This window comes from Gobio gobio (assembly GCF_949357685.1).
Source record: "Gobio gobio genome assembly, chromosome: 16".
Taxonomy (NCBI): Eukaryota; Metazoa; Chordata; class Actinopteri; order Cypriniformes; family Gobionidae; genus Gobio; species Gobio gobio.
In genome coordinates this window covers 32,326,305-32,354,288 of record NC_137109.1, presented here as the reverse complement: position 1 = coordinate 32,354,288, position 27,984 = coordinate 32,326,305, and the positions used below count along the sequence as shown (strand labels likewise).

The window sequence follows — 27,984 nt, the reverse complement described above, 5'->3', positions numbered from 1 at the left end:
GCACCTGTCATGCAACATGCGCAGTAGCAGGCTGTACAAGGACAGAATTAATCACACAGCATCACTGGAATGCAAGGCCATCACACTCGCTCTGCCATTTCAGCACAAGTCGACCCCCGAAAATGATTATCACACATTTCGTATTGTGTCTATATGGTGCTTGAAATTGTGCTTCTGTGAGAGAAAAGAACAGAAAGAATACATGCAAAAAAGAATTGAACTCAGAGCTGTTTGTAAAAAGGAATAAATGCCAAATGCAATAAATAAAAAGAGTTCAAAAGAACAAAATAAGAACTTTTGTGTAATTTTGTGTATGTGTAAATAATTTAAAGCTTAATACTGCATGTTATACATGTTCCTAACTGAATGAATGGTGCCTTTTTATGCTTAAGTAACAAGCAAAGTAAAACACAAGTGTGCCAGCCAACAGACACAAGGTGTGGATGTCTGTATTTTTAAGCTCATCGAGACGTACGTAGAGGTCGAAGGAACCGGCTGCCCTGGGTGGAATGTAGCCATCAGGTACAGTCCCAAACTGAGGCTAAATACACTCATTCTCTCAGAGCAAAGTCAAACACTATTACTTCCTCAAAAGACAACACAAACATTAAGATGTGAACCAAAAGCAAAGCTCAGACACATTTCTCTCCCATGCAGATACTCTCCAAGGGTCTTGGGTGAATGGTGTTTGGATTAAGTGAGAATGAAAACATAGACATTCACAAATTTCCACAGGGCACTCTGGTGTTTAGCAGAGGTCCAAAGACCTCAGGCTATGTTCATATGAATTATACGCAATACTATACCTTTGTCAGGACAATGGACGTCTTAGTCTCTGCTTTTTATTGTAGCGGAGTAGAACGTATTATGACTGATTAATACCGGTTGAATTAAAACCCCCACAATAAATGACCAAGAACAAAGGGAGGCTTGTTTTCAGAAAACGTTCAATGTTTGGCCAAGAGCCACCTAGCTGATGGACAATGCAGCACCGGTCCAAAAATATGTCAGTACATTCTAGCAAATCGAATGTGGTATTATATCTGGCATGCAGACTCCACTTCGCTATCAGTCTCCACACACCCCTGTGCTGACACATTCCTCGTTTCAAATGAAAATAAAAGCAGGGGTGAAGGTACCACTTGGCTTTCTCAAAGACACTTCTTTTTGCTGTATGATGGTGTGTAGCTCTCAAGAGGTGATTGACAAGTATTCCAGGAAGACCCGGATGGAGAATAACTGGGACTCGGGGTCATTCATCACATACATGGCCACTAAACAGAATGAGAAATGACATCTAAGAAAGGGACTGTCATGTTTTCCGGCAGACAGGAAGTTGTATAGAGAGGTGAAACGGCCTTCCTATTGTTTTACCTATACAGTAAATTGTGAGTTTAAAAAAGTTAGTGTTGACTGAGAAGTGTAAGAAACGACAGGAAGCTTATTAATAAATCTGTATATCACAGATCTATGTCTCACTTCCCTGACAATGTCTATTTCAAGGATTTACAAGGATTCTCTTGCCAGAAAAGCTGTGCTAGGAGCATTACTCATCCTATATAGACTCTCACTCATTCCCTTTACAGCATCTTTATCTGATCAAATCTATCAAGTTTATCTGTCTAGTGAAGTATGGAGTGTGATAATTCCTTAGGTCATAATTGCAGCTTAACAAGAGATTGTTTTAACTTTTACTTTCTCTTTTTATGTCTCTTGGAACAGACCCAAGTGAATCAAAGTGAGCAGGTCAATACCCTTTTTCTCTCATTGGAACAGGACCAAATCACAGGCTAGAAGCAATTTACAAGGAGAGAATTTACTCACCTGACAAATTACATGGAACTTTAACAGCTACAAATGTTCAGTACTGTACAAATAGACATCAGATGTTAAATACAACAGGATTTAAGGAAAAAATCTTTATGGTTTTACCGTGACAAACATGTCTGTAAGCCAAAATACCTTAAACGTGACATATCATAGTTTTTTAAAACATTTAATTGAAATAAAATGTAAATATTAGATTATAAACTAGAAATAACTGAAATAAAAGTTTAATGGTGTGGTTGATTATGATTTCGCTGTTTGAGCATAAACAACATCTGCAAAGTTACAACGCTCAAAGTTCAAAGCAAAGAGAGATATTTTCTTGAAATGCTTTTTAAGGACGACAACAAAAGGGTGGTAGGGACTACACAAGCTTCCTCCTGGGTTAGTGACATCACTAACCCTAAAATTTACATAAACCCTGCCCCCGGGGAACACACAACAAAGAGGGTGAGATTATCATGACAGAATATGCTAATCAATGACTTGAAGATAGTTAAATCCACATCAGCCACATAAATTCATCAACTAACCATTCAGAAACGTCCTGTTGCATTCTACATGTTGGCACTTCTTTTTGAGTCCCTCCATCATTGTCCAACTCTGGTTTGAACATAAAAGGCTGAACAGGTTCACATACACACTCTGGGGACATCAGGGACTTATTATACATCTTGTAAAAAGGGGCAATCAACCACCCCTTTAAGACGAAGTACTAAAATGAATAAAACTGAAATAAATTATAGCTAAATTATAGCTAAATAGAAATATTTTTAGAAACAAAATTACTCAAATTAAAACCAAAATATAAAAGATCATTCAAAACATTATTTATACTAGTATATAAATAATATATAACATGTGTCATTATCATGTCCATTACTACTGGTGATGCGATTCAATCCATGTATTATTCATTCAGTCATCATTTTTTCAAAAAAACATTCTGGGATAGAAAAATTAATAAACAGCTTGAATATTTGATCTCTACGTGTGGGAGGGAATGAAACGGCCCTTTCCTCTGATTGGTCAGCTGAAGATCAAACCATGCAGTCATTTCCATGCAGCAGAATAAAAGTCCTCCTCAGTTGCAGTTGTACGGATTCTTTTTCTCACCAAACAATCAGACTAATGAATAGCTTGACACAAAAACCGTATCGGGGCAGAGCATAGACAGGGCTTTCTTCTGTGTAGACATAAACTCACCTATGGCTAATCCTACACATTTCAGAGAAATAGGTTTAGGTGTTTATTTCAGAAATATTGCATCTTCTCCCGTACATTGCCCATTAGTCTACTTATTTGACAGAGAAAATAAAACACACCGTTTTGTTTGGCATCACTTAATACCAAAGTCCCTTTAAGACCAGTCATTTCACTTGGCGGCCATCTTTGAAACGCTTCTCATCTCTTTGAATGGGGAAGCAGCAAATTCTCCAAAATCGTTCAAGCTTACGATTAAATTTTATATTTGAAATCACCAATGAAATATGACAACAACTGTCTCATAAATTGTGTTGATAAATGCTCGAATCATGTCAAAAAATAATAATTTCAGCCTGGAAAAAGCTAATGTGCATGCACAATCCTAAACTTGCGTCTCAGAACACTGCCTGTTTCTATAGCAACAAGAACTGCAGTGACAGGATGACTTTACTAATCAACGATTGGCTCTTTCATTTAGAAGGCGGGGCTTATTCGCCATATTGGGTGCTGCACTTTCTCCCATTCATAAGTCATCGGAGTGCACTGTCTTCCTATATAAAGTCTTTGTTAATGCTCAATATTAATGAAATAAACTCAGCAAAAACAATGTTATGACTGCTGCATATTTACTTACTGGTTTGCGCTTCACTTTGTTTATCTGCTTAGAGATTAACCCTGAGAAAAAGATGAAATGTAGTTGCAATAAACGTGTTAAGAGTCTGTGCAACTGCAGCTGAGGAGGACTATAGACCCTTTTCACAGACTGTGATGATAACGGTCATCAATATCGTAAATCCTGCAACGTTTTTTGTATTTTCAATTTATTTGCACTCACCTAAAGGATTATTAGGAACACCATACTAATACTGTGTTTGACCCCCTTTCGCCTTCAGAACTGCCTTAATTCTACGTGGCATTGATTCAACAAAGTGCTGAAAGCATTCTTTAGAAATGTTTGCCCATATTGATAGTATAGCATCTTGCAGTTGTGCAGTCTTGCACATCCAGGGCACGAAGCTCCCGTTCCAACACATCCCAAAGATGCTCTATTGGGTTGAGATCTGGTGACTGTGGGGGCCATTTTAGTACAGTGAACTCATTGTCATGTTCAAGAAACCAATTTGAAATGATTCGAGCTTTGTGACATGGTGCATTATCCTGCTGGAAGTAGCCATCAAAGGATGGGTAAATGGTGGTCATAAAGGGATGGACATGGTCAGAAACAATGCTCAGGTAGGCCGTGGCATTTAAACCATGCCCAATTGGCACTAAGGGGCCTAAAGTGTGCCAAGAAAACATCCCCCACACCATTACACCACCACCACCAGCCTGCACAGTGGTGACAAGGCATGATGCATCCATGTTCTCATTCTGTTTACGCCAAATTCTGACTCTACCATCTGAATGTCTCAACAGAAATCGAGACTCATCAGACCAGGCAACATTTTTCCAGTCTTCAACTGTCCAATTTTGGTGAGCTTGTGCAAATTGTAGCCTCTTTTTCCTATTTGTAGTGGAGATGAGTGGTACCCGGTGGGGTCTTCTGCTGTTGTAGCCCATCTGCCTCAAGGTTGTGTGTGTTGTGGCTTCACAAATGCATTGCTGCATACCTCGGTTGTAACGAGTGGTTATTTCAGTCAAAGTTGCTCTTCTATCAGCTTGAATCAGTCGGCCCATTCTCCTCTGACCTCTAGCATCAACAAGGCATTTTCGCCCACAGGACTGCCGCATACTGGATGTTTTTCCCTTTTCACACCATTCTTTGTAAACCCTAGAAATGGTTGTGCGTGAAAATCCCAGTAACTGAGCAGATTGTGAAATACTCAGACCGGCCCGTCTGGCAGCAACAACCATGCCATGCTCAAAATTGCTTAAATCACCTTTCTTTCCCATTCTGACGTTCAGTTTGGAGTTCAGGAGATTGTCTTGACCAGGACCACACCCCTAAATGCATTGAAGCAACTGCCATGTGATTGGTTGATTAGATAATTGCATTAATGAGAAATTGAACAGGTGTTCCTAATAATCCTTTAGGTGAGTATATTTAAATATATATATATTTATATATATATATATAATGTACATTTATAACACTAATACTTTGTATTTTATTACTTTTGCATCAAATTACAAAAAACAAGTTACTGCTGCTGTGAGGGTGTTTCTAATAAAGCGTCTATTGGAGTGATGGTAAGAATGACATCTTACTCTATTTTCACTGCCGTTATCAATCTCACTCTATTTTTTCCCTCTTTTTGAAAGTTGTGAAATCACTATTGTGGCATTTTTCTTTTGCTGTTTGAGCAAATGGGCACACAAAAAAAAATATTTAATGTATTCTCTCATTCACAGCTATAATATTTAACCCAACTATGACGACTTCCGCTCTGAGAAACCCGGAAATGTGAAAAGGGTCTATTAATACGCTGCGTGGAAATAACGGTGCGGTTTGATCTTTGGCTGACCAATCAGAGGAAAGGGGTGTTTCATTCCCTCCCACGTGTAGAGATCGAATATTTAAGCTGTTTTTGAAATTTTCTACCCCACAACGAAAAATCAAGCTGAATTCTTGTTTTTTAATTTTGTTAAAAAAAAATGAAAAAAACGAAAAAGGATCCATTTTCAATTTTTTTTTACTTTCAATATTAAATAAAAAATGACTGAACGAATGATACACAGGCTGCGTCCGAAAACCTAGGCAGCTAACTTGTTGCCTCACTGCCTTATCAGACAATGGCTTGTAAGGCAGCGTTTGTGCATGAAGGCACCTCACAAAACTAATTTCGGACAGACTTCTTAGGCATTGTAAACGTTTAATGATCTATAGCAAAACAGAGAGAGCTTTGGTGAGAAATAAACAAATATTGAATAACTACATTAGTAATTTCCCACTAGAAATTACATAAGAAGTGGAAAATGTAGGTAAAAAAACTTACATTTACACACAAACTGACCAGTAAACACAACTTTCGGATGCCATCTTTTTTCCCCAGCTCAACTGTCACAGAATGGAAAGCACAGGATTTTGGGATATCAAAGGCAGCGAAGGATACATAAAAGCTGCCTTCGAAAATTTATCAGATTAAGCTATCTCAGGAGACAGGAAGTGAAGTTAACATTAGATTCGGACATGCCTTGATGCCTTCCTGCCTTGAAATGTGTCCTCCGAAGGCAGCATTTTGCAGGTTTCGGATGCAGCCACATTGTCAATTCCCGTTTTGGTCCAATCTTACGTTTCACATACTGCATGGTGAATACTGCACTGGATTGAAGGTGACACAACGTTTGTTTCATTTAGTTTCCTCTATGACCTCATTGCAAACAAACAAAGATTGTGTTTTTGCTAATGCTACTGCCGGATGCTAACTCAGTATTTGCTGGCCAGGCTGACCACAGTGACCTCTTCATCCAATCCACAAATATCAGCCTTGTTTGTAATTTCACTATTTATCTACTGTAGATTCAATATCAAAGGGACTCACAGGACCACCATGAAAGCATAAAACACTGTAGTGTCTCGAACAAGGCAAAATAGCAATCTACTGAAACCCCTCCCCCATATACAGACAGAGGGAGAGATTCTTTCTGGCAGAGGTGCTGACATCTGCTGTAGGTTTTGGGATGGAATATGATACTCTCCCATAGTCTGCACATGACCTCCAGTCTGGCAGCACCACATACTGCACCTTTCCATTTTCTGTTGCTGAGGGATCCATACGCAATATTTCCTGCATGCCTAGAGGTAAATACTTCTACAAAAAAAAAAAAAAAGCTAAAATAAAGCATTGCATACTGTACCATTTTACTGTACCATGTACCATGTGCCATGACTCTGTCAAAATTAATGTTTGCAATTCGCTTTGTCCAATACCTTCCATACACCTAAAACTAGAAATCGATATCACCACTATATATATGCCAAAACAAATATGCAACAATACAATATAGCAAACTTAGAAATCTGATCATGTCAGCTAGATTGAGATCTTCAGCTTCCACATGCTCCTGGTTTCATATTTTTTCCCTTCCCTTTTGTAGTGGTCTGGGCCTGAAAGTGAATTGCTTTGCCATTGCATCATTTGTCTGGGAGAATCATTTCAATGTGTGCCCTTCTCTGATTGTTTAGTCTGCCATATAAATCTACACCTAACAGGCACGTAAGGAACACGTTGACAACAGGGAGATGAGATTAACCACATGAAAAGACCTTTATGGGTTGATGCTTTGAGAAGGGAGAAGGAAATAACTTACACAAGGGGAGTAAGTGCACTGTCTGCAACTTTGATTTGACAAATTAAGAGGTCTTTAGCATTTCCCTTAAGATGCTTTAGGCATTGTTCTGACTTCACAATGATGAAATGCCAAACAAAATGATGAAAAGATTTAGACATGAGGACCGACACAGGCCACGACTTGTGATAATAATAGTGTTAGGCCTTGTTCCAAATGGTCACACCCGTTCAGGAAGCCTTTCCATAAACATGTGAAGCAGTCATGAACTAATGATTAATGCATCTTCAAGACCTTTTGCAGGGCAACCTAAAATCGGCCAACCAACAGTACAAATGAGAAAACAATTTTTTTTTTATGTTTTAGTATCTGCATCCTAATTCCTGTACTTCCAGAGTGTGATGACAAACTTACGGGTATTCCAGAAAGCAGGGGGCAACCAAAAGTTGAGGTTATCCGCTTACTTACCCTTAAACATACCCATGTATGTCACATAACCTGCTTTCTGGAATACACCCCTGGTGTGTAACATGTTACCATTGTACTACAACAACTGTGAAGATAATTTAGTATAATTTTTGAGAACAACTTTCTTGTGATCTTTAACACAGATCTGATAACACAGATATGTATGCTCTGATCGCTTTTTTTTCTTTGGTAAATCTGTAATCTACACACATTTTGTATTTTCTTAGATTTATTTACAGTCTTATGTAACACATTCACTGCCTCTGGTGCCATTGTGTTTGTGACAAAAGTTGTCTACCATTTTAAATAAATAAATAAAAGTACTTATATCAATGCTTCTTTGTCAAGCCTTCCTTTTATTTGTTTATTTATTTATTATATATTTTTTCACTCTGGACAGAACACCACCTACATAATTTTTACACAGCCCTATAAAATGTATACAAAATCATTTAAATTAAGAAATCTTAAACATGTTCATCATAGAAGTATTTTTCGTGTATTTTTGAACAGTTTAGATCAACAGGCATTATGGGACCATCTCTCTCTCTCTCTCTCTCTCTCTCTCTCTCTCTCTCTCTCTCACACACACACACACACACACACACACACACATATATACTTGTGTGGCGGTGGAAATGTGAGAAATATATTTCACTCCTAAGCGACTGCAGCGGCAGCACCAGCAGCAGCTTGTGAATGGTCCCCGCCTCTCCGGGGAGTTTCCTCCACGGGGAACTTTTACTTTATGTGCAGCACCTGTTGTGTCGCCAGTCGGCCGTCTGCGCTCGCTAAACACTAGGAACCACCTCAAGACTTCATTTCCTTCTGAAAGTTGGACGCGCAAATCTACAAGTGGCGTTTTACCCAGAGTCGGTCGCGTTACTTGAATGGACTATTAGTGTTTGCAAGGAACAGGTCTAACACTTAGCAAACAAACAAAAGTATGTTTCGCGTGTAAGCAGATCTTAATTCACAGCCGTGCACGTCTCCAACTGTCCTCTTGAACACTCGTGTTTAGGCGAACAGGTGTGCGCTCACTAAGTTAACAGCAATTAATGCTCTTTGCTCAGATGCCTCTCGGGAAACTTTACACAAAGAAGTAAGAAACTCTGCCCGGTCAGGATTATGTGGACTTTACTTTACGCGTGCCTCTTACAGATGTGTCCAAAGTTGGATACGCGTCCCACGAACAATTTTTCTGCATGGTGATTGAAACAACACATACTAAGTGCCTATAAGCACCGACAGACACCTTTAATCCAAATGATTCCATTGCTTCTCTTGATTCTTATATCGTCTCTTCATCAGCATGAGTCGGTGGCGGAATCAAGTCACATCAGCAAGATTCACCACGCCAGCACTAAAGAGCAAAATGGTAAGTTCAGAGAGTCATCGCATGATCTTTTTCTCTTGTTGGGGTGCGTGAGACTTCTGATAATGCTTTACAACTAAACGTAGTTTTTACCTTTTGAATGGCCATGGCAAGCTTTTTTAACATTTATTCCTTAACTAGTCTTTCATTTTACCGAAAAAAATATAGCTAGTAAAATAAGAAATGTTATTCATATTTATCTCATTTATTATACCAGAGCCTAATATTTATGTACTAGCAAAGCTGTAATACATGGATAACTATTGGTGTACTAGTAAAACAATTAGAAAACATAGATAGTTGATATCTAACCATATCCTCATAGAAAAAAATTGTTTACAATAGAGACTATTATCAAAGTAACATGCTGATGTCTGATGAATAATTAGCCTACCATTCAATCAAGCGACTATTTAGATGAGCTGGGTAGATTCAGGTTGATTGGGTCACCCCCCCCCCCCCCAAGTCATCTCAATGGCAAAAAAGTGTCACTCTACTTGTCACTAATGGAATAAGTAACAGTACTAGTATCCAATAAATAGTTGGTAAAAATTTAAAAATATACTCTATATAAAAAACGTATACTCTTATTTATAGATATTATCTATAAATAAAGTATACTCTAGTCACTATTGGATTGAATTACCTATTAATGTAACAGAATAGCAAAAATGGGTTAAATTACATGTTAAAACAGCTTGCCATAATGTCTACAATTTATGGGGTTCACACGGCATTATGCTTGGTAGGAAGTTGAAGTTACCTTTGGCTTTCATGTGCATGAAACGCACATCTGTATGTGTATTTAAGAGGAAAAAAAATCTCTGGGTAACCGGGTCCCCTGGGAGGGATTTCTCTCTGATCACAGAAAGACTCCATTCATGAAGCGTGGGGTGCCCTGGGGCCATGCAATTTGCTTTCCTCTTAATCCCACCAAAACTCACAGGTGAACTAAAAAAAATCAGAATGATAAAAAATAAAGCAAAAGTTTCCATTTAACTTTGCTCTGAAACTATAAGCTCAGTGTTATAAAGCAGGCGTTGGTGGGGACAGGCAAACTGTCGCTCATTTCGGACCATTAACAAAATGTAAACTACTACTTTTGTTGACTTAGGCGAGGGAGCGCCCCTTACTGTGTCAGGGGTGAAGCAGAGTGGAAACATCTTGCATTTAAACGCCTTCCCTGGGCCTAGTATCAGAGCTTTCATTGTGTTATCATTCTTTCTATAAACTGTGGAAAATGCATAACATGTCTACTGGGAAGCCATGTTTATATGGAAAATATACTTTGTTTTTTTGTTTGGAATTGTTTGGAAGTCTTTGAAAGTACGAAAACCTTCTCAGAAGACTGTAAAATCTTAACATCCTTGTCTATTAAAAAGGTAGGCTTAATTGAATTGGCACTTCTGATGCAGTACTTATCTATTCCTTTTAGGTCAGAGTTGCGTGCCAGGGAAGACCCTTGTGATTGCCATTTGATCGGGGTCTTTGGCTGTAATACCACCTTTATTCCCCAGTGACTTAAGAATGAAGGTGAATTGGTAGTGTGCTCTGCCAAGGGTTTCTGAACGGAGACTCTTGTTCTCTGGCTCTCTTTAATTGCCAAAACAGTAGATGCTCTGTCGCAGCCATCTCTCGTTGGTGTTGATTGAGGCAGTTCTTCACCACTGATCTGATGCTGGTTTTATTTCGCAGCTGCAGTGTGAGGTTAAGGTCAGGTTAAAAAGCTACTTGACCAACTTTTTCAGGTTAACCTCAATAGAGAGCTTGCCAGCCCACAGTTCACTGAGCTGTTCATCCATCTCATGAAGGCTTTTCTGAACACTTGAGTTCTTTTGGTTCAATGGTTTTCATACAAATTGATGGGAGTTGGAGGATGTATGAGTAGGAGGATGAAAGATGTTTCCAGTGCTCTGTCCACACAAATGAGTCAAATGGCAATATCCACACTGGCCTGACCTTTAAAAACTGATTCATGAAATCATTATAACTGACCGTTGCTGAAGTTTAGTCCATTTACAGTAGAGGCATGTCCAGGGTGTACTTCAATATCAAGGGTGTAATCTTGTATATCAATGTCTTCCATAAGCCATATTCAAAGTCATTATTGTGGTAAATGAGGAAATCAAATGATGAAAATGCTTAGAGTTGTTCAGTTAGGTGGAAATAATCCACAACAATCCATTGCATCCTCAAAGGGGGCATTCTTTCATTATATTTATCGTCATTATTCTTTTTTTATTTGATCTTTTCAATGTTTTATTTTTTGCTTTTGTTTTAATTTGCTTTTTAGCTTATTGCGCTTTGCTTTTTAGGGCGTGTTACATTTTATTGGATTTTATTTTATTTGCATTGTGTTTTAGGCATCATGCCCAATTATTTTTAGACATTAAGTTAATAACAGTTCTAAACTTTTTAATGCATTGGCTCTTTCAATATGAATGGCTCATTACTCATTCTATGCTGTCTGCTCTCAATAAATGTGGTTTGTCAGGTCAGAGGACAAAATTGAATTGGTGAATTTTTAGTGCGTTACATTTGAACTAATTTAACATGTTAAATTGCCAGTTGTTCAAGGACCATATAACTTTGAATCTGAGAACAGAAAATGAATGGCTGTTTACTCATCTTAAAATCCCCATTTATTTTCATATTCTAACATCTAAATGAATTTATTTTAGAATTTAGATTAACAGAGGTCTTAAATGTTATTGATATCTAAGTTTATTATATGAATGTTATCAGCTTTAACTAGATGCATCAAGCTAAAAATTAGAAAGAATCCTGAACTAGTGAGTAGTTGCTCATTAACCCTTGTTGCAACAGAGTCCTACCCTAATAATGACAGAACTACAAAAACTTGTACCATAGTCACTTAGCAGTTTAGCCATGTCCATAAGTCAGATCTATGGCAATGGAGTGGGTTCAGAAAGCCGCTCCAGTTCTCTAATGGTGCCAGATTATCCGCCATTAATCTGCTGTAACCCCATTGACATCCCAGGCAGAGACGTGTGAGAGTCAGCCTCAGTAACAACCGAATGCCTCGCAAGGCTCTGCATTACTGGATTACTTAGTTGGGAATGGGGTTAATGTGGTCCACCAGCTAACTGGGAAATGTAGCCTGCCTCACAATCCGACAAGTGGTGGGTGTGTAATGATTAAAGTCTAGAATTGCTTGAATGCTCGCAAGAAACACTTCATGGTGCAGAGTTTAAATCTAATTCTTAATAACTATATTTTTCTTCCTATCAGCTATGCTAAGGTTATTATGGAATTTCATACTCCTTATGCAGCTTGAAGATATAGTTCACTTTAAATTGAAAATGTACTCGCCCTCATTATTAATATTTTCAGTAATTTTGTTCTTTGTTTTTGTCATTTAAAACAAAACAAAAAAATGTATACTGTATGTCCAATGTCCATAAAGTTAGTTTTTGTTATTTTAGTGCATAAAGGTAAATGAAAATGAGAAATCGGGCCTTGGCAACTAGCTGAAATAAAAGTATAAATAAAAGTTTTATATTTTTATATTACACAAACTTATAATAACCCTGCCATCGTGTCATTCCAAACCAAAATACATATTTTGAAAAATGTCTCTGTTTTGTGTTTTTGGACATGCAATGAAAGCTGTAATGTTTGTTTTGAACCCCATTGATTGGCATAGTTTGGGTAAATTAGATTTTGTTTTTAAAAAAAATTTGAATTTATACTGTAGGACTTGTGGAGACATTAATAAAAACTGAAATTTAAAACTACATACTTAATCCATTCCTCAAAGGAGAACAACATATTGTAGGTATTACCTTTGTTTTAAAGGCTTCAGAAGGAAGTGTTTCCCAGAACTCCGAGACTGTGTTGCAGCTGGCAGTATTCTTGCTTGGCAAACCTCTACATTACTAGCTTGTTGTGTTAAGAAGTTTCCATGGCATTTGAAGTTTATATACTGCGATTTGTGAATTGTGTATACACTGTAGCGACTGGCAAACTTAAACCAAAAGGATTTTCAATGCCCAGTAGTCCAATGAAAAATAAAGCTAGCTTTCTAGCACACACACACACGACAAATGACTCCCTGTTAAAGTAAGAGTTTACCCCAGTCCTTTTTCACCAAGCCCTTCTGGCTGTAATACTGTAGGCATTGAAGTTTGCTGTCAATCGGCACGCTGTACCCTGCCAATGCCAGAGTTTCAAAAGCTCAATGGGGACTGCGCTTTTTCATTGAAACCTTTCAGACTTAAAGAGAAAAAAAGCTCTGGGAAGTTGAAGACATTATTTATGCAATACTGCACAGTTTGTTTAAAGGGTAAGTCTCTTCTGTAACCTGTCTAGAACAGAAGATTGCATGGTTGGGATGTCCATGTTTTTGCTTTCAGCACACTTGAAAGGCAATGCGACAGATTTGGTAAGTAAGCAAGTCAATGCTTGTCTAATGTTTGTCATGACGGACAGTGAGTGTACATTCCTAACCCAAACAGAGCTCCAATTTAAAGGGATCAGCAGCAGGGCAATGGAGTTCCTCTGTGGAACTGGGTCATAGCCTTGGATTTTTTTTCCCCTCCTGTAATTTCATGGCCTTTCTGTCCTCTGGCCTGGCACCTGTGCAATCATCAACTTTATACCCATAATCCTGTGAATGATATGTCCTCCTGTTTCAGTTAAATATGAGGTCAAGAAATCCATGGCTTGTGCACTGAAATGGTCACTGTCTGCAAGACCTCAGTAGTGGTGTCCATCTACCCTAAGGAGATTTGGGTCTGCTAACTCTGCTTTGCCCATAGAATTCAGTCTGATTTTGCAGATAGTTTTATTCAAAACAGTTTACAGTGCTTTTCATTAAGCTTTGCCTGAGAAACGAACCCATGACCTCGGTGTTGCTTGTGCTGATAGTGGGATTGGTAATAATAATAATAATTTTTACCTTTTAAAGGGGTGAACTGCATTTATAGGCCTGGGTTCACAGACAAAGCTTAGATTAAGCCAGGATTAGGCCTTAGTTTAATTAGGACATTTAAGTAGCTTTTATAAACGTTACTGGTGTGCCAGTCATTTGACAAGTATGTCAGTGCAAGTTCCTTTGTTAAAAGCATTTTAGTCTAGGACTAGGCTTATGCCTTGTTTGTAAAACCGTGGGATAATGTTATCAAGATTTTAACATAAACATCAAAGTGATAAGCTATCTTGTTTTTGACCCTCTCTAAACAGTGTTTTGTTGGGTGTGCCAATTCAAGACTCGGAAACAGTTTTGCATATTTAAAATAATTTTCAACGTCAACACCATTGCACGGGTGGAAGTGTTTTGAAAACTTCTGATCTTGAAAAATATCTTGTTTAATAGTTGAAACATTTGGCAACAATGTGAAACATTTATGCAAATTACATGTGCTTTTAAGTCTTGGTTGTGGCAAATAAAGTTTAAGTACTTGAAGTTACCACAGTTATACTTGACAAAGGATGACTTATGATTGATTGATTGATTGATTGATTGATTGTACTAAGAATGAATGAACTAAGATAAATCCTTTCATATGTGTCGTGTTTTCAAATAAAATGAAATGTGTTGTAATGTAATTACTGATGACAAAACAGAAGATGTGTTCTGGATTACAGCGAATGGCTTGGATCAAAACAATAACAAAAGCAGCGTTCTCTACGTGCTTGGTTCTGTGTCTGATAATCCAACGCATTAAACCTATAATTGTAATAGCAAATCACAAATTTTACACAGTTTAACTGCGGCCCTACTGTATAAATACTCGGTACATATCAAACAAAACACGGTTACTCACACTTGTGTGTTGTGAAATTACTATCAGAACCAATGTAGTTGGTACTGCCTCATCTTTTATTTTCAGTCATGAAGCGAACAAACTATCAGTGTCTTCCTGACAGCTAACTGGAACTTCATTAAAACAAAGTTAATCCCATATTTTCTTAATGTCAGGATCAGAAGGATGGCAATGCAAAGACAGTTGTTGTTTTTTGTCACACTATATGACAATAATAATGTGACAATCCAAAATGAGTAATTTTTTTAGATTAGTTTGAATAAAAGCTGTTTTTTGATTCACAAAACTTGAATTCTGAAACTTGCAGGATATTTTTATAGTGCAATGACCTTGTATGTCAACAAGTAGATCAAGGTAAATTTCTCAATTTATGGCCCTTTTAAATATTTATCTATTTGCATACAATAACCGTTGAAGGCATTTAGTCCACTACTTCTACTGTAAGACCATAGGCATCAGATTTAAAATACTGTAATTGTGCTATAGCTGCTTCCTCCTGTCTGCTTACCTCTAATTTTTGATGATTTATGCAGTGATAAGCTATATCGTCTAGGAGTTTGTAATGCTTTCTTGGCCCTAGGCAAGTCAAGTTGTAATGCTGAGCCCAGAGACTTTCAAAAGCAGTAAATCTCAAATTGATTTGACAACCATGATATCGTAGAGTTCTTCTCTTTTTAATTCAAAGCGTTTTTTTTTTTCTCCTGTCAGAAAGTGTTCTCTTTAAATCTCTGTTTTATTGCATATGTGTGTGTATGTAAGTATAACGTTCAAAAGTTTGAAATTAGATTTTTTTACAAATTTGAATGTCAGATGTGACAGTATAAAGACTTTCATATTAAAATACTGTTTCAGATAAATGCTGTACTTTTGAACTTACTATTCATCAAAGTAACCAATCAGGGTTTTCACAAAAATATTTAAAAAATGGTTCTTTTGAGCACAAAAACGGCTTATTAGAATGTTTTCTGAAGGATCATGTGACACCAAAGACTTGAGTAATTCAGCAGAAAATTCAGCTTTTGCCATCACAGGAATTAATTTATTAAAATGGAAAAGTTATATTGTAATATTTCATAATACTATGTTTTTACTAGCTTTTAAACAGTAATGTTTATGTATGAAAACAATGCTTTAAAAAGCCAAGTTCCAGCACTGACACTGACCATGACTTTATTGACTATCTGCACTTGTCTAGACTGGAGGAGCTGAACACTGCAGCCTCAGGTCCAGCTTAACTTGTGCCATTAATGCCTGTCAATCACCCCGTGACAACAACACTTCCTCAAGCATTTACTCATCCCTCACTTTGTCTCTTTGCTCCCTTTTTTTTATTCATCCTACCGGTCACCCCCAGACAGTTTGAAGACCAATGTATCAGCACTTTTTAATAAACAAAGTCATGCAGCCCATAACAGCCGCTAGTGACTATAGTGTAACAAAAACCCTCAATATTGTACGGTATAGTGAAAGTTAAGTAATTTGTGTGGAATGCTGGTTAAGTTAGACTGGGTTTAGTCACCCCCACCAAAAACGTGCCCCCCAGAGTTTAATCCTGTGTGCTGAAACAAGTAGATAACCTGTAACTGTTTCTGAAGGCTAGTGCTCTGCCGGAACAGATAATTCTATGCTCTTAGGCGTAAACTGTCTGTGGATATTGCCTGTTTTCAGAGCAAACCGAATTCCAAAGGCCTTAGACTTTTGGCAGCAGGTAAATGTGATGACTTGACCTTGGTTCCTATCTCTTCAAGGCATGTCTACATACCTTGGCAGATGTCAGCACTTGCTGTCAGAGAGGTATTTTGGAAGTGCCCCCTCCCTTTTAAGTTCTTACTTATCTTGCTTTGTCTCTACTACCTGTGTGACAAAATATATGCATACATTTATATAAATATATGTATACATATTTTTTGTAGCCTACTGCTGCACACAATGCATTTTGCTTTAGAGGTAGAGTTGTATACCATGAGCATCTATTGGGCTATATTTTTAAGTATCCATGCTTTGTTTTCTAACCCCATTTTTCTTTTTGATAGATTGACTAAAAATATACTTTGTGAGTGCGCACAATATTGACTAGCTCGCTAATTTTCCCTCTTTTGTTTTTTGGGTGTAGTCAGAAATCATACAAAATACCTTCCTCTGAAACATGTTAAATGATACGACTGATTCATGGAGTGAGTCTGTTTTGGGCATTATTAATAGAAAAAAGAAAAAACACACCAGGCTCTAGATTGTGTTAATATCCAGGCATTGTTTTATACGACACACAGTAGCTTGCATCTGGAAGAATAATTATTCTAGCTGTTTTCTTGGCTTTAATACGGTAATTATTACCGAAGTGACAAGTCCAAAGTCTTTTTAGTAAAGTTTTACCAATATCCTGTCTTGTTACCTTGGCTAACCTGCCTATTTTAGACATGACTCTGAAATTCACTCATTACTGCATCCTATCGTCTCCTCGGCATGTTTATGACTGGGGAAGGAAATCACTAGACGATCACCAGCCCACTCACCAATACACACTCTATTAGCCAAATGATATGGTGTTTTTGTGCTGTGGGTTTGAAATGAGGAAATATTTTGCTGTCAACACCACACCACTGTGGTGACATGACCTCCGTCAGCCTTTCTCAGAAGGTCCCTGCTGACCCTGGGCTGTTGTTTTGCTCGAAAGGTTGAGAATCCTCAGTCCTCCACTTTGAATGGTGTGAAAAAGGCTGTGGCCACTGAGGATTCACTGAAGACAGATTATATGGTAACATAGAAATGGAAATGTATAGTCTGTTTTAGAGAAATGGCATGGCTGAGAGAAACATTTGGATTATGCTGTACTATCAGTGATGTGACATGGTAGGTAGTGCAAGAGGTCCAATGTGTTGCATGATGGTGCTTATGTACAGACGACCAAAGTCTAGGTTCCGAATCCCACCCACCCCACTGCTTTTTTTATAGTCTCTGCCCATCTTGGTGTCAAAGTCATAAGAATCCATTCAAGATGGTAAAAGGAATTCCTAAACTTAGACATAAAGCCACACCCCTAACCCGCCACCTTTGGCATTTCTTACTATAGCAGTGGTTCTTGACCTTTTATTTTTAAGGCCCCCTGTTTTCCACAACAATATTCAAAAGCCCTATGATTTTCCTAGTTGGTCATGATTTGGTGAATAACGATAAGGATAAAGATTTTAAAAAAGATTTTTGCTCACAATTTCTACCCTGTAAGATATTCTATATCATGGCATAACTATAATGTATGTTTTTTATAGAAATATTGTAATGGCATCTATAAATCACACTTTTAAAATTAGACTAGCTTACATTTCCAGGGCTTTCAAACCATGTGAACCCTGTTTCTTCAAAAGAAAATAAATATATTTACTTTTTTTTTTTTTTTCATGTTTTGGCTTGATTAACCTTTTTTGGTTAAAAATGATCCAACATTTTGAATTTGAGAGAGTACATAACCAGCCAGTGCTGAAACTATTTTCTTACCTTAGCCCGATTCACAACAGTACGCTTGTAATAGTGTTAATTTGAGTGGTACTGGTAGGATTTCAGCGGGAAATTCGAGCATGTCTTTGTGTCATTACGTCACATCTGTATAAAGGAGTCCAGCTAGTGGGCTATATTGCATGTGAGGATGCTGCAGGTGGCGGATGATTTATAGCATTTTATCACAGCAGCTGGATTAAATAAACGTATCATTTTGATGGCGGATTAGAAAGGTCCAAACAACAATCATCACTGACAACTGGAGATTCACCCGGAGTCAAATGCAAAAGATTAGACTGTACGGAAATTGAAAAAATTCGACATGTAATGCTAAAATACACGTATGCAATGCTGATGATGTTAAAATGAACAATTTGAGAACAAAGTATAACAATAATAATAATTTGCACGGTTTGATGTGAAATGAGCTAAGTGATCGTTAGATTTAATCACCGTTGGTCGCACGATTTATTAAGTTAATCTTTATTTATTAAGTTAATCATTATGTTAATCTGTTAATGCTCGCAAGAAACACTTCATGGTGCAGAGTTTAAATCTAATTCTTAATAACTATATTTTTCTTCCTATCAGCTATGCTAAGGTTATTATGGAATTTCATACTCCTTATGCAGCTTGAAGATATAGTTCACTTTAAATTGAAAATGTACTCGCCCTCATTATTAATATTTTCAGTAATTTTGTTCTTTGTTTTTGTCATTTAAAACAAAACAAAAAAATGTATACTGTATGTCCAATGTCCATAAAGTTAGTTTTTGTTATTTTAGTGCATAAAGGTAAATGAAAATGAGAAATCGGGCCTTGGCAACTAGCTGAAATAAAAGTATAAATAAAAGTTTTATATTTTTATATTACACAAACTTATAATAACCCTGCCATCGTGTCATTCCAAACCAAAATACATATTTTGAAAAATGTCTCTGTTTTGTGTTTTTGGACATGCAATGAAAGCTGTAATGTTTGTTTTGAACCCCATTGATTGGCATAGTTTGGGTAAATTAGATTTTGTTTTTAAAAAAAATTTGAATTTATACTGTAGGACTTGTGGAGACATTAATAAAAACTGAAATTTAAAACTACATACTTAATCCATTCCTCAAAGGAGAACAACATATTGTAGGTATTACCTTTGTTTTAAAGGCTTCAGAAGGAAGTGTTTCCCAGAACTCCGAGACTGTGTTGCAGCTGGCAGTATTCTTGCTTGGCAAACCTCTACATTACTAGCTTGTTGTGTTAAGAAGTTTCCATGGCATTTGAAGTTTATATACTGCGATTTGTGAATTGTGTATACACTGTAGCGACTGGCAAACTTAAACCAAAAGGATTTTCAATGCCCAGTAGTCCAATGAAAAATAAAGCTAGCTTTCTAGCACACACACACACACACACACACGACAAATGACTCCCTGTTAAAGTAAGAGTTTACCCCAGTCCTTTTTCACCAAGCCCTTCTGGCTGTAATACTGTAGGCATTGAAGTTTGCTGTCAATCGGCACGCTGTACCCTGCCAATGCCAGAGTTTCAAAAGCTCAATGGGGACTGCGCTTTTTCATTGAAACCTTTCAGACTTAAAGAGAAAAAAAGCTCTGGGAAGTTGAAGACATTATTTATGCAATACTGCACAGTTTGTTTAAAGGGTAAGTCTCTTCTGTAACCTGTCTAGAACAGAAGATTGCATGGTTGGGATGTCCATGTTTTTGCTTTCAGCACACTTGAAAGGCAATGCGACAGATTTGGTAAGTAAGCAAGTCAATGCTTGTCTAATGTTTGTCATGACGGACAGTGAGTGTACATTCCTAACCCAAACAGAGCTCCAATTTAAAGGGATCAGCAGCAGGGCAATGGAGTTCCTCTGTGGAACTGGGTCATAGCCTTGGATTTTTTTTCCCCTCCTGTAATTTCATGGCCTTTCTGTCCTCTGGCCTGGCACCTGTGCAATCATCAACTTTATACCCATAATCCTGTGAATGATATGTCCTCCTGTTTCAGTTAAATATGAGGTCAAGAAATCCATGGCTTGTGCACTGAAATGGTCACTGTCTGCAAGACCTCAGTAGTGGTGTCCATCTACCCTAAGGAGATTTGGGTCTGCTAACTCTGCTTTGCCCATAGAATTCAGTCTGATTTTGCAGATAGTTTTATTCAAAACAGTTTACAGTGCTTTTCATTAAGCTTTGCCTGAGAAACGAACCCATGACCTCGGTGTTGCTTGTGCTGATAGTGGGATTGGTAATAATAATAATAATTTTTACCTTTTAAAGGGGTGAACTGCATTTATAGGCCTGGGTTCACAGACAAAGCTTAGATTAAGCCAGGATTAGGCCTTAGTTTAATTAGGACATTTAAGTAGCTTTTATAAACGTTACTGGTGTGCCAGTCATTTGACAAGTATGTCAGTGCAAGTTCCTTTGTTAAAAGCATTTTAGTCTAGGACTAGGCTTATGCCTTGTTTGTAAAACCGTGGGATAATGTTATCAAGATTTTAACATAAACATCAAAGTGATAAGCTATCTTGTTTTTGACCCTCTCTAAACAGTGTTTTGTTGGGTGTGCCAATTCAAGACTCGGAAACAGTTTTGCATATTTAAAATAATTTTCAACGTCAACACCATTGCACGGGTGGAAGTGTTTTGAAAACTTCTGATCTTGAAAAATATCTTGTTTAATAGTTGAAACATTTGGCAACAATGTGAAACATTTATGCAAATTACATGTGCTTTTAAGTCTTGGTTGTGGCAAATAAAGTTTAAGTACTTGAAGTTACCACAGTTATACTTGACAAAGGATGACTTATGATTGATTGATTGATTGATTGATTGATTGTACTAAGAATGAATGAACTAAGATAAATCCTTTCATATGTGTCGTGTTTTCAAATAAAATGAAATGTGTTGTAATGTAATTACTGATGACAAAACAGAAGATGTGTTCTGGATTACAGCGAATGGCTTGGATCAAAACAATAACAAAAGCAGCGTTCTCTACGTGCTTGGTTCTGTGTCTGATAATCCAACGCATTAAACCTATAATTGTAATAGCAAATCACAAATTTTACACAGTTTAACTGCGGCCCTACTGTATAAATACTCGGTACATATCAAACAAAACACGGTTACTCACACTTGTGTGTTGTGAAATTACTATCAGAACCAATGTAGTTGGTACTGCCTCATCTTTTATTTTCAGTCATGAAGCGAACAAACTATCAGTGTCTTCCTGACAGCTAACTGGAACTTCATTAAAACAAAGTTAATCCCATATTTTCTTAATGTCAGGATCAGAAGGATGGCAATGCAAAGACAGTTGTTGTTTTTTGTCACACTATATGACAATAATAATGTGACAATCCAAAATGAGTAATTTTTTTAGATTAGTTTGAATAAAAGCTGTTTTTTGATTCACAAAACTTGAATTCTGAAACTTGCAGGATATTTTTATAGTGCAATGACCTTGTATGTCAACAAGTAGATCAAGGTAAATTTCTCAATTTATGGCCCTTTTAAATATTTATCTATTTGCATACAATAACCGTTGAAGGCATTTAGTCCACTACTTCTACTGTAAGACCATAGGCATCAGATTTAAAATACTGTAATTGTGCTATAGCTGCTTCCTCCTGTCTGCTTACCTCTAATTTTTGATGATTTATGCAGTGATAAGCTATATCGTCTAGGAGTTTGTAATGCTTTCTTGGCCCTAGGCAAGTCAAGTTGTAATGCTGAGCCCAGAGACTTTCAAAAGCAGTAAATCTCAAATTGATTTGACAACCATGATATCGTAGAGTTCTTCTCTTTTTAATTCAAAGCGTTTTTTTTTTTCTCCTGTCAGAAAGTGTTCTCTTTAAATCTCTGTTTTATTGCATATGTGTGTGTATGTAAGTATAACGTTCAAAAGTTTGAAATTAGATTTTTTTACAAATTTGAATGTCAGATGTGACAGTATAAAGACTTTCATATTAAAATACTGTTTCAGATAAATGCTGTACTTTTGAACTTACTATTCATCAAAGTAACCAATCAGGGTTTTCACAAAAATATTTAAAAAATGGTTCTTTTGAGCACAAAAACGGCTTATTAGAATGTTTTCTGAAGGATCATGTGACACCAAAGACTTGAGTAATTCAGCAGAAAATTCAGCTTTTGCCATCACAGGAATTAATTTATTAAAATGGAAAAGTTATATTGTAATATTTCATAATACTATGTTTTTACTAGCTTTTAAACAGTAATGTTTATGTATGAAAACAATGCTTTAAAAAGCCAAGTTCCAGCACTGACACTGACCATGACTTTATTGACTATCTGCACTTGTCTAGACTGGAGGAGCTGAACACTGCAGCCTCAGGTCCAGCTTAACTTGTGCCATTAATGCCTGTCAATCACCCCGTGACAACAACACTTCCTCAAGCATTTACTCATCCCTCACTTTGTCTCTTTGCTCCCTTTTTTTTATTCATCCTACCGGTCACCCCCAGACAGTTTGAAGACCAATGTATCAGCACTTTTTAATAAACAAAGTCATGCAGCCCATAACAGCCGCTAGTGACTATAGTGTAACAAAAACCCTCAATATTGTACGGTATAGTGAAAGTTAAGTAATTTGTGTGGAATGCTGGTTAAGTTAGACTGGGTTTAGTCACCCCCACCAAAAACGTGCCCCCCAGAGTTTAATCCTGTGTGCTGAAACAAGTAGATAACCTGTAACTGTTTCTGAAGGCTAGTGCTCTGCCGGAACAGATAATTCTATGCTCTTAGGCGTAAACTGTCTGTGGATATTGCCTGTTTTCAGAGCAAACCGAATTCCAAAGGCCTTAGACTTTTGGCAGCAGGTAAATGTGATGACTTGACCTTGGTTCCTATCTCTTCAAGGCATGTCTACATACCTTGGCAGATGTCAGCACTTGCTGTCAGAGAGGTATTTTGGAAGTGCCCCCTCCCTTTTAAGTTCTTACTTATCTTGCTTTGTCTCTACTACCTGTGTGACAAAATATATGCATACATTTATATAAATATATGTATACATATTTTTTGTAGCCTACTGCTGCACACAATGCATTTTGCTTTAGAGGTAGAGTTGTATACCATGAGCATCTATTGGGCTATATTTTTAAGTATCCATGCTTTGTTTTCTAACCCCATTTTTCTTTTTGATAGATTGACTAAAAATATACTTTGTGAGTGCGCACAATATTGACTAGCTCGCTAATTTTCCCTCTTTTGTTTTTTGGGTGTAGTCAGAAATCATACAAAATACCTTCCTCTGAAACATGTTAAATGATACGACTGATTCATGGAGTGAGTCTGTTTTGGGCATTATTAATAGAAAAAAGAAAAAACACACCAGGCTCTAGATTGTGTTAATATCCAGGCATTGTTTTATACGACACACAGTAGCTTGCATCTGGAAGAATAATTATTCTAGCTGTTTTCTTGGCTTTAATACGGTAATTATTACCGAAGTGACAAGTCCAAAGTCTTTTTAGTAAAGTTTTACCAATATCCTGTCTTGTTACCTTGGCTAACCTGCCTATTTTAGACATGACTCTGAAATTCACTCATTACTGCATCCTATCGTCTCCTCGGCATGTTTATGACTGGGGAAGGAAATCACTAGACGATCACCAGCCCACTCACCAATACACACTCTATTAGCCAAATGATATGGTGTTTTTGTGCTGTGGGTTTGAAATGAGGAAATATTTTGCTGTCAACACCACACCACTGTGGTGACATGACCTCCGTCAGCCTTTCTCAGAAGGTCCCTGCTGACCCTGGGCTGTTGTTTTGCTCGAAAGGTTGAGAATCCTCAGTCCTCCACTTTGAATGGTGTGAAAAAGGCTGTGGCCACTGAGGATTCACTGAAGACAGATTATATGGTAACATAGAAATGGAAATGTATAGTCTGTTTTAGAGAAATGGCATGGCTGAGAGAAACATTTGGATTATGCTGTACTATCAGTGATGTGACATGGTAGGTAGTGCAAGAGGTCCAATGTGTTGCATGATGGTGCTTATGTACAGACGACCAAAGTCTAGGTTCCGAATCCCACCCACCCCACTGCTTTTTTTATAGTCTCTGCCCATCTTGGTGTCAAAGTCATAAGAATCCATTCAAGATGGTAAAAGGAATTCCTAAACTTAGACATAAAGCCACACCCCTAACCCGCCACCTTTGGCATTTCTTACTATAGCAGTGGTTCTTGACCTTTTATTTTTAAGGCCCCCTGTTTTCCACAACAATATTCAAAAGCCCTATGATTTTCCTAGTTGGTCATGATTTGGTGAATAACGATAAGGATAAAGATTTTAAAAAAGATTTTTGCTCACAATTTCTACCCTGTAAGATATTCTATATCATGGCATAACTATAATGTATGTTTTTTATAGAAATATTGTAATGGCATCTATAAATCACACTTTTAAAATTAGACTAGCTTACATTTCCAGGGCTTTCAAACCATGTGAACCCTGTTTCTTCAAAAGAAAATAAATATATTTACTTTTTTTTTTTTTTTCATGTTTTGGCTTGATTAACCTTTTTTGGTTAAAAATGATCCAACATTTTGAATTTGAGAGAGTACATAACCAGCCAGTGCTGAAACTATTTTCTTACCTTAGCCCGATTCACAACAGTACGCTTGTAATAGTGTTAATTTGAGTGGTACTGGTAGGATTTCAGCGGGAAATTCGAGCATGTCTTTGTGTCATTACGTCACATCTGTATAAAGGAGTCCAGCTAGTGGGCTATATTGCATGTGAGGATGCTGCAGGTGGCGGATGATTTATAGCATTTTATCACAGCAGCTGGATTAAATAAACGTATCATTTTGATGGCGGATTAGAAAGGTCCAAACAACAATCATCACTGACAACTGGAGATTCACCCGGAGTCAAATGCAAAAGATTAGACTGTACGGAAATTGAAAAAATTCGACATGTAATGCTAAAATACACGTATGCAATGCTGATGATGTTAAAATGAACAATTTGAGAACAAAGTATAACAATAATAATAATTTGCACGGTTTGATGTGAAATGAGCTAAGTGATCGTTAGATTTAATCACCGTTGGTCGCACGATTTATTGTAATGCTTTTTTCCCTCAGATGGTCAGCGCAAAAGTGGCAGACATGTTACTTGTTCAATGACATTTTCCGGCGACATACTCCAAGATGTAGAATCTGTGATTCTAAAGTACAGTATCCACACCAGTGCGGTGACTGACAGCCACACACACCTCAAAGCTTTAGATTCATCCCCGCTGAGGAGCCGTGCCGATGCACAACCCACGTAAAGATGATAATTCAGCAAATAACTGCAATTGCAGGTTTCAAAGAGGCAAAACTTACGGACTGCATCTTTAACAAGCGTTAAAATATTTCAAGTCATTTTGAGGCCCTCCTGGAAGTTTGTTGAGGCCTATTGGGTCCCGGCCCCTGGTTGAGAACCTCTGAGCTTACAGGGATTGGATGAGAAGGCCCAAAGCAGCCAAGACCACCCTGTTACTTTTCACTTTCATTTTATGGAAAAGAGTGCCTTGCGCATTTCTGCTAAATAACCATGTTGTGTCTCATGGAAAAGAATATAATGAGGGTGAGTAAAAGATAACATTTTTAATTTTTGGTTAGCTATCCCTTTAACATTTGTCTATTTTAAGAAACATCATTTATGATAAATAGAGTGCGTTTGATTAGTAATTGCTCATGCAGAACTTTCTCTGATTTCTCTGAAACCGTAATCAGATGTGTTGGAATGTGGCATCCAACAGCTTCATCGTTATTCTGTCAGTGGTACGCTGCTCGCCGGTGAAATATGGACGTTATGCTATTTGAAATCGGGAAAAAGTGGCAGCACACCTGTCGTGGTACTCGCTGGCTGAGCACCAGTCCCCCCATGCCGAACAGATTGCATTATGTTTCCTTGCACATGCTGCGATTTGATATACGACAGTGTGCCAGTCGCACACCCTAGTGTGTGTAACTCAATCACACATAGTATTCGGAGAATGTCTGGCTTTTTGCCGGAGCACAAATAGGTTCTCAGCGCACACACTCGCACAGATGCTGGTGTCAGGCGTGGCACTTTGGTTCTCCCTGGAGACTGGAGATCTATTTCCCAGCCTACAGATGGAGGAGCAGCAGCAGTCTGGCTGTCAGCTGAGATGGACTCCATTTGTGATTTATAGCTATAGGAATGCAAGGCCAGATTCAGGAAAATCTGCTTGGACTGCCACTGAATCTTTTAACGTATTGGCTTTGTAGTGCTGTAAGTCTAATTCCTTCATGCAAGCTGGAGCCTATACGCTGACTTTATTAGGGGTTTTGAATGACTCGCGCTGTCTTTTCTCATCTGATAGTGACATAATCAGTCCCAGTGGATGAAGGATGCTGAATATGCATTTAGAACCCCATTAATTTAATGGCCAATCCCTAATGGGCTGTTAAATTCTCATTGGCTTGTGACATAGTAGGACCATGGCATTGATAAGTGAAATGCATGATGGTACTGACAAAAAGGCGGCTTCCAGGAGTGGTGTGTATTCATAATGGACCATGCTTTTCTTTCTTTTTTTTTCTCCCTCCATCTCTGTGTCTAGCTGTCATACATGTCTAATGGGGAGGTGGATGAGCAGAAAGGTGTGTCAGAACAATTGAGGTGAGAAAAGGTGGGATAAATCAGGCTTAAAGCACAAAAAGTGAAATTGTCTCGCCCCCCTTGCATCGGACATCTGTTCAAAAGCCTATTAGCTCCTCGGAATGACAGCACTAATTCAGGCCGGAAGCCCCACCGGCTAATGAGATGCCAGGCACAGCTCTCATTCATCTCTGTGCCACCGCTGAGTGCGTGTGCATGTTTCACATTGCATCAGTCACCAATTCAAGAGACCATCTCTGTCCCCACACCTGTGGCAGTAATGATAGAAATTAACTGTTAAAGTGACCCTTTCAGTTAATTTGGCAATGTTGCCATTTCCGTTCTCCTGCAATGCACCTGTGCTCACCTCATAACTAAACACCTGGTTTATATGCCCATACTTGCAGAAACCAGGTGCAGTATTGTGCTGAAATGTTTTTTAAGGTGTTTATTTTATTTCATCATGGATGGTTTAGTGTGGTGTTTTGCATATTTCAATCACGACATGCAGGATGCTTTTGAGAAATAAGGGTATTTTGGAGTGTCTTTTTTTTTACTTGCACAATTAATCAAAGGCCTCTTTCACATTTGAGATCGATAAACACAATCAAGATGGGATTAAAGAGATTAGGAGGTTTAAAGCTATTTTTTGATGGTCTGGAATACTTCTTATATGAAAACTATTTAAACATACCAGGGCAGTATTCCAGAAAGCAAGGTTATCTTACCGTCACCTATACCTTGAACTCTCGGTTGATTAACCCAAACCTTGCTTACTCGAGGTACGCTGGTTCCAAAAACGCGTGCGGGAGTAAATTCAGGCAACTCCGAGTATGTTCCCAGTTAACACTCAAGACATTCTCAACAGAGCAACAGACGCGCCATTCTATTTCCTCCTCCTTTTGTTTACTGGCGATTTACATTCTTGGTGCACATCATCTATTTC

At 37.8% G+C, this 27,984-nt stretch overlaps 1 protein-coding gene across 2 annotated transcripts in view; it reads left to right on the top strand.

The window, feature by feature from the left end:
• Positions 1 to 8,333: 8,333 nt before the first annotated feature.
• Positions 8,334 to 27,984, top strand: part of pdgfc (platelet derived growth factor c) — a gene marked incomplete at its 5' end in the record, with an annotated part of 67,292 nt that continues 47,641 nt past the window's right edge. The window contains 2 exons of one of the 2 annotated variants that reach the window (XM_079839610.1): positions 8,334 to 8,939; positions 9,043 to 9,109. In XM_079839610.1, coding sequence (XP_079695736.1) covers positions 8,937 to 8,939; positions 9,043 to 9,109 — 70 coding nt within the window. Of the gene's footprint in view, positions 8,940 to 8,997; positions 9,110 to 27,984 lie in introns of those variants that run through there. The other variant, XM_079839609.1, reaches the window with a different exon arrangement.